The 6,996-nt window shown below is 65.6% G+C and overlaps 1 protein-coding gene across 1 annotated transcript; it reads right to left on the bottom strand.

Annotated features, from left to right (window-relative positions):
- Positions 1-1,615: 1,615 nt before the first annotated feature.
- On the bottom strand, positions 1,616-5,480 carry BTBD17 (BTB (POZ) domain containing 17). Its single transcript, XM_014956594.1, has 3 exons — positions 5,352-5,480; positions 3,886-4,162; positions 1,616-3,280 (listed from the first exon to the last, which is right to left on the bottom strand). Exons 1-3 carry the CDS (start codon positions 5,443-5,445, stop codon positions 2,200-2,202), a joined length of 1,452 nt encoding a protein of 483 aa, XP_014812080.1. The 5' UTR covers positions 5,446-5,480; the 3' UTR covers positions 1,616-2,199.
- Positions 5,481-6,996: the final 1,516 nt, after the last annotated feature.

A 6,996-nucleotide genomic window follows, 5' to 3' on the forward strand; every position in this document is an offset into this window, starting at 1 on the left:
GCAAACGGGCAAATTCAGCAATACCTTTGGCTTATCAGTGACAGAACAAATTGATACCAGACTTTTAAGAGGGTGGGGAAACGTCTCTCCATAAAAAGAATCTAAATTTACCATCGTGTTAACAATTCTGTAAGACTTTTTGGCAACTCCTAATGGAAATTTCAGGAGCAGATGGAAATATTTGGAAACGTATAGAACACATGAGCCTGCAACATCCATTTTTATTTTCTCATTGGGAGTGTGGAGCGGTTTCATGTTGCCTTTAATTTTTTTTTTTTTTTTTTTTCTTCTGGGTGAATAAACAGGAGTTTTCCGTGTCACGTTTCCTGTTTTGACACAGCAGGGTTGAGCAGAGGGTGGGAAAATCATGTTCTCTTGCTCTCCATCCCCCCTCCTCGAGCCGGGCCACGGATCAAAGCCAGCTGGTGACCACAGCGGGGTGTCCCTCGGTGTGTCCCCAGCCCCCGGAGCAGGGCAGAGCAGGGTGGCTGGTGGTGGCAGTAGGGTCCTGCTGGGCACCGTGCCCCTTCCCAGGGGGGAGGGTGATGCTGAGCAAACCCCCCAACCTGCTGAAATCCCTGGGGAGAGCAGCCTGCGGGGCCGGGGCCGGGGTTATCAGCGCTGGGTAAACACCACCCGGCCAGTATCACCCAGCAGCTTACCCATTCGTTAATTATTAACGAGCTGATGGTTGTGCTCACCCCAGGGCACAGCTGTCAGCAGAGGGATGGGGCCATCGCACAGGGTGGCATCCTGTGTGCCAGGGCTGGGGGTCAGCCCTCCTGCAGGACCCTTCCCCAGGCGCTGCTCGGCTGCAGGAGGGAGCTGGGCACCAGCCTCGGCCAAGCCCCTCATTAATGGCCAGTCCTAATTGTACCAATAATGAGAGGGTGGAAAGGCATTTTCCCAAGCCATGCGCTGTCTGTGTCCCGTGAGGGACAGGCACGTTTCCACCCAGCTCCTGGCACCCTGACGGTGCCGTGGGGCTGTGGGTGCCACCAGGAGAGGGCACGGAGCCACACACGGTGCCAGCCATCTCCAGGGGAGTGGGACAGAGAGCTGGGATGGGGACATGCAGCCTCCGGAGACCCTCCCAGCCCGGCCTGGGGGGGCACACAGGCTCACCACCTCCCCAAGGAGTACACAGGGGCTGTGCCAGTCCCCTCCAGTTGCCCACCACCCCCAGCAAGGGCCAGCGCCTGCAGCTCGGCTGCGTCACCGGGAGCAATGCCAGCGCCTCCGGCAAGGACGGATGGAGTCACCGGGACTGAGCTGAGCGCCCTGGCAGAAGGGGACCAGGTCCTGTGCCAAGCCAGCGGGCTGAGCGCCCATCCTGCCCCCACCCCTCCATGCCAAGGGTGCCCCTGCAGCTCCCCGCTGCCAGCTCTGCTGCAGGAAGGGCCCCTGTGGGTGCTCAGCACCCAGGGGGACACTGCCAGCCCCCCAGGACCACCGGTGCAGGGCATCTGGATGGGTGTTTGTCCTTCCGAGGGGCTACATTAGATGGAGATGAGCTGAGCCGGGCAGTGCTGGGGCTGCTGTGCATGCCCTGATGTCCCCCTGCCCGCCTCCAGGGACAGGGAACCCCCCCAAAGATGCCCCCACACTCCCCACACTCATTTTCTGCTTTTATTAGGAAGGGGGTGGGGGGTGCCCGGGCAGGGATGGGGCAGCTGCCAGCTGTGAGAGGGGATGGTGCCCCCCGAGCCTCCTCCACCAGGGGGAGGCAGCCGGACCACCCACCCCAGCCTGGGCAGGCACCCAGCTGGCCCCCGAGCCCTGGGGTGCTACTGCCGGGGTACCCGTGCCAGCAGCCAGACCCAGCACCGCGGCCTCGCTGACGGGCACAGAGGGTGGCATCGCAGGAGGGACGGGTTGTCCCTGTCCCCATCCTCTCACCCATCAGGGTTTGTGACCCCAGGATGTGCCCTTAGCCATGGGCTGCAGGTTTCACCTCCTGCACCACCAGTATGGGGCTGGGGGGCTCCCAGTGTCCCCAGTCCCCAGCTCCCTGCAGGCACCCAGGGACAGAGATGGGGATGGGACGTGGCAGGGGGACAATCGGGGAGGGATGGGTGGTGGAGAGCAGCCCCGGGACCCCCGGCGCGGGGACCTCCATCTACCTATGGAGCAGGAGGACCCCTCCTTCCACCCGTGGGGCTGGGAACCAGTCCGGCTGCGGGACCCGGCTCTTCCTCGTTACTTCTTCACCTTGATGAGGGAGTGGTAGACGGGTTTGATGATGATGTGGAGGTGCAGGGAGTTGTCGATGAGGTACTCGGAGGTGCGTTTCTGCAGGTCGGCGTGGGCGAGGAAGTCGGCCGCCTCGTCCGAGCTCTGGTGGAAGCTGTAGGCGTGTTTCACCACCACGCGGCCCTGCTGCCGCACGCCCACCAGCACCGTCTTCTGGAAGCTGACGCCGGCAAAGTCGGGGCTACTCATGGCCGGGGTGATGACGAGCCGGGGGCGACCGTCCTCGATCCGCACCGGCTGGACGGCCCCCGAGACCGAGTCCGAGTAGACGGGGCGCAGGCTGACGGGCAGCCAGCGGGGCGAGAAGAGGACGTTCCAGGTCACCCGCTTCCCGGCGTCGTGGCTGCTGGGACCCAGCTGGGTCTGGAAGCTGGTGCTGCGGTCGTCCCGCGCCGGGTTGTTGATGACCCACTGGGAACCCCAGCTGGGGGCGAGGTAGTTGCGGGGCAGGAACATGCTGCAGTTGACGTCGAAATACTTGGCGAAATGGAGAGGGGAGGCGGCGTGGAACTGGAAAGCCTGGAAGAGCAGGTCCTGCACCGCACCGTAGTGCCGCGCCAGCACCGGCGACTGCGCCTGCAGCCGAAAGAGCTGGCTGGGCGCGATCATGGGGTAACGGATGGCACGCAGCACCCGCTTGGCCACGGGACCCTCGGGCTGCCGGCGGCTCAGCCAGCCCTCCACGGCGGTGTAGAGCTCCAGCTCGCTGTGCAGCACCAGGTCGGAGCGCTCCAGCAGCAGCAGCAGCAGCTCCACGCTCACCGAGCCCCACTCGGCGCTGCCCAGGACGGCCGAGAGGTTCCACGCCAGGAACTGGAGGCAGCTCTCCTGCAGCGCCGCGTCCCCGATGCGCACGGCGTAGTGGTACCAGGCCACCACGTGGCCCTGGCTGGACTCGCTGGCCAGGTGGCTCTTCATGTAGTCGGCCACCCCGCGCTGCAGCCCCCACACCCGGTACTTGCTGGCCAGCTGGTGCATGGGGATGGCTTGGTGGAGCAGGATGGAGACCCCCCCGCAGTACAGGTACCTGGAGCAGAGTGCGGGGTGGTGACGCTGGTGTCCTCCCGTTCCCTTCCCAGCCCAGCCCCAGGCTCTGGCAGATCAGTTCCCCAGGGAGAATCCTCCCTCCTGGGCTGTACCCCTCCAGGCATCTCCATCCAGTGATGTCTCTGTGCTCCCCAAGGGAACATCCTCCTTCCTGGGCTGCAGGGGCAGCTCCAGGCATCCCATTCTTTGGGGTTTCCATGGTCCCCAGGGAGCATCCTCCCTCCTGGGCTGCATCCCTCCAGCCATCCCATCCAGTGAGGTCCCTGTGGTCCCCAGGGATCATCCTCCCTCCTGGGCTGCATCCCTCCAGCCATCCCATCCAGTGAGATCCCTGAGGTCCCTAAGGGAGCATCCTCCCTCCTGGGCTGCATCCCTCCAGCCATCCCATCCAGTGAGGTCCCTGTGGTCCCTAAGGGAGCATCCTCCCTTCTTGGCTGCATCCCTCCAGCCATCCCATCCAGTGGGGCCCTTGAGGTCCCCAAGGGAGCATCCTCCCTCCTGCTGTCCCCCTCCCACGGGGTTCCTGTGGTCCCCAGAGGAGCTGCATCCCTCCTGCTGTCCCCCTCCCATGGGTTCCCCAGGTACCTGATAAACTTCTCGAAGAGAGCAGCGGTCTCGGGCGGCTCGTGGAGGGTGATGACGCTCTGGTTGTGCAGGAGGCTCTCAAAGACCTCGCTCTGGAGGCTGAGCAGCAGCTGGTGGGTGTGGAAGACCTTGGCCTCGTTGGAGGCAGCCGAGCGCACCCGCAGCACCGAGTCGCTGCCGTTGCCGTTCTGCAGCAGCTCCTGCAGCCGCTGCAGCAGCGTCAGCGAGTGGTTGATGGTGGCTGCCGTGGCATCACCGCTAAGGTCGGCTTTCTGGGCTGTGGGGAGATGGGACCATCCCAGTGCTGCACCCCAAGAACTGGGAACGGGGCTCAGCCTGGTTAATGGGGGGCTGGGGCAGCCTGGCTCTGTGCACATCCTCCCTCCGCTCCCCCCAGTGCCAAAGGGCTGGCTGGTGCCAAGGGCGTGCGAGGAGGATGAGGGGACACGGGGACATTTGGGAGCCAAAAAGCTGCTTTTTCTGCAGCAGAAGGGGTGAGACCACCATGTCCCGGGCTGGGACGTGCTGGGAAATGGCCCTGTGCCGGGCAGCACTGGCTCACAGCCCGGTCTGCCAGCCCCAATCCCATCCCCGGGGTGGGCAGAGCGAGTCCCGGGCATTGCCCCAGACCCCCCACATCCCAGACCGACACGTAGGGCACATGAGAGCCGGTGGGTGAGGGGAGCAAAGGGCAGGGTCCCCATGGTCTGAGCAGCTTGAGGACACCCCGGCATCACTATGGGTTGGTGCAGCTGCTGCCATGCCTGCTCCCAGTGTGATCCCTCTCCCCTCACCGGTGCCGTGAACCGGCATCTCCTGCCCAGCCACGTTTCACTCCCCACCCCCAGCTTCGCGTGCCAACAGCCCAGACTGCTCCCCACTTGGGTGACCGTCCCCCCACCTCTATGTCCCCACACTGCCAGGCTCTCAGTGGTGATAGGGACCAAGACACGGTTCTCCACGCTCCTGTGGACACGGGGAGCCTTCCTCCCTCTCCTCCTCTCCCTCATGCCTGGCACAACTCCCACCCTCTCCCCGGAGCATCCTTTCCCCGGGGTGAATTTGGCCTCATCTCTCTCAAATCCCATCTTGCCGGCCGGGGAGCTGCCGGATTACCCTTCCCAGCGCCGGGTTAAGCCTGGCTGAGGGGGGACGGGGAAGGGGAGCGGGATCCCCTCGCCCCGTGGTGCCGGACATCGCTGCCCGCGGCACCGAGCCTTCCCTTGGGCAGGGGTGAGCACAGCCTGGTCCTCACCCCAGCTCCTCCCGGGCACCGTGGGGCACAGGAGCCACATCCATCCCTCCCCAGGAGCCCCGACGGCTGCTGAAGAGCCGAGATCAGCCTCCCACGGGCACCACCAGACACCCGTGCCGTGGCTGAGCCCCACTCTGGCACCCGGCGAGGGCAGCAGGACCCACAGCACGGGGACCCCTCCACGTCTCCCCCCAACCACGGCCACCCTTACCGGCTTGCACGGTGAGGAGGAGGAGGAGGAAGGCAGAGGCAGCGCAGCCCCATCGGCGGGCGGCCACGGGCCGGGTGCCCGTCAGCCTGGCCATGGCTTCGCAAGCGCATCTGCCGGGGCTCGGCGCGGTGCCCGTCGGGGGCTTATGTAGGCCAGGAGCCCTCCCAGCCCTCCCAGCCCGCGCCGCCACATCGATTGGTGGAAACTGGGACCGGCCGTTGCCAAGGGAACTGCTTCCAGCCCCCGTCCATCCCACCCTGACCCCTGGACCCCAGCCCCGCATCCCGGGCTGGCGTGACGGGGTGCCCCGGTGAGCCCCGGCACGGCACGGGGGCATCTCCGTTTGCCACCTGCTTCCCGCTGCCACCGGGGCTCTGCCGTGCCATGGCCCCATAGCGTGCCGCGGCCCCATAGCGTGCCGCAGCCCCACACGTAGTCACAGCCCCTCTTTGCACCATCTTTGCATTCAGGGCACAGCTCGCCATGGCCTCCCCGCTCCCCTCCTCTCATGGGTATTCATGCCGGCAGCAGCCCATCACCATGGCATCCGGGCTGCCGGCAGGAACTGCCTGCCCTTTTCCCAGCCTTTGCAGCCAAGAGGCTGCCTGCGCCGGGTGAGTGCCCCGTGCCAACCTCTGCTGGCCCCTCGCCCACCCCGACGGCTTTCGGGGGGCTTTGCAATGGGGCTGGGGTGGTGTTTGCTCCCCTCATCCCCAGCCCCGGTGCTCAGGGGGTTTGCTCCCCCCATCCCCAGCCCCTGTGGCTCAGGTACAGGGCTGGGGGTGGCATTGGGTGCCCCCACCCCGCTGCGGGAGACGGACACCCCTCTGTGCAGGAGCATTCACCAGTGGGAGCACAGGGAGGTCTGCACCCCACTTTTGGCACTGTGAGGTGGGGAGACAGGACCGGGACCCCCGAGGTGGGACACAGCTGGGGGGACAGAGCCCACAGATGGAGGTAGCCCAGCTCACATGGGCACGGCAGCCCCTTCCCCGTCACCCGGGCTCCCCATGAAGGTGGGGGGAGATGCCATGCCAGGCAGGACCCCCCCATTAGCCTTGCAGCTCGGTGCCCCCTGGGCAGGAGCTGCCAGCACCTCGCTCTGCCCCGGGACCGCTGCCCAAAGTCACCTTGGACCCTGTGGTGCCCCCCTACCCCCTCCTGGGGACACCCCCGGGGAGATGCTGTGACCTTCAGCGGGTGGCAGTGACAGTGCCAGTGCCACGGGGGGGGGGATATTAACCCTTCCTGGTTATCGAGTGTCCATCAGGGCTGTCGGGATTAGTGCCCGTGGTACTGCAGCTTTGTCTTCAGCTGCCCAGCGAGGTGACAGCATGGCACGGCTGGCACCCATTTCACACCCAGCTCCCTCCCCAGGACCCACGGGGGGGGACACCGTGCCGCTGGCACTGCCAGCACTGGCACCACGCAGCAGGAGGGACACTGTGCCACCCCATCATGCCATGGGGACAGGGAGCGGGCAGTTTGTGGGGCACGAGGTGGGGTAGGACAGAGGTGGTTTTGGGGAGAGGGTCTGTGCTGGGCAGGGGGTGTGTCTCCAGCCCCACAGGGGGTGCTCAGCCCATCTGTCCCTTTGTGCCACCTTGCCCAGCCCTGGCACGGTGCCACCCGGTGCTGCCACTGC

The sequence above is a fragment of the Calidris pugnax genome, unplaced genomic scaffold (assembly GCF_001431845.1).
Source record: "Calidris pugnax isolate Ruff unplaced genomic scaffold, ASM143184v1 scaffold312, whole genome shotgun sequence".
NCBI classification, from domain to species: Eukaryota; Metazoa; Chordata; class Aves; order Charadriiformes; family Scolopacidae; genus Calidris; species Calidris pugnax.

Excerpts from the sequence above, each read along its gene's own strand:
- BTBD17 (XM_014956594.1), bottom strand. The coding sequence starts at position 5,445 with ATGGCCAGGCTGACGGGCACCCGGCCCGTGGCCGCCCGCCGATGGGGC. Across the intron at positions 4,163-5,351 it reads CCTCCTCACCGTGCAAGCCG|CCCAGAAAGCCGACCTTAGC; the intron begins GTAAGGGTGGCC and ends ATCTCCCCACAG. Across the intron at positions 3,281-3,885 it reads CTCTTCGAGAAGTTTATCAG|GTACCTGTACTGCGGGGGGG; the intron begins GTACCTGGGGAA and ends ACTCTGCTCCAG.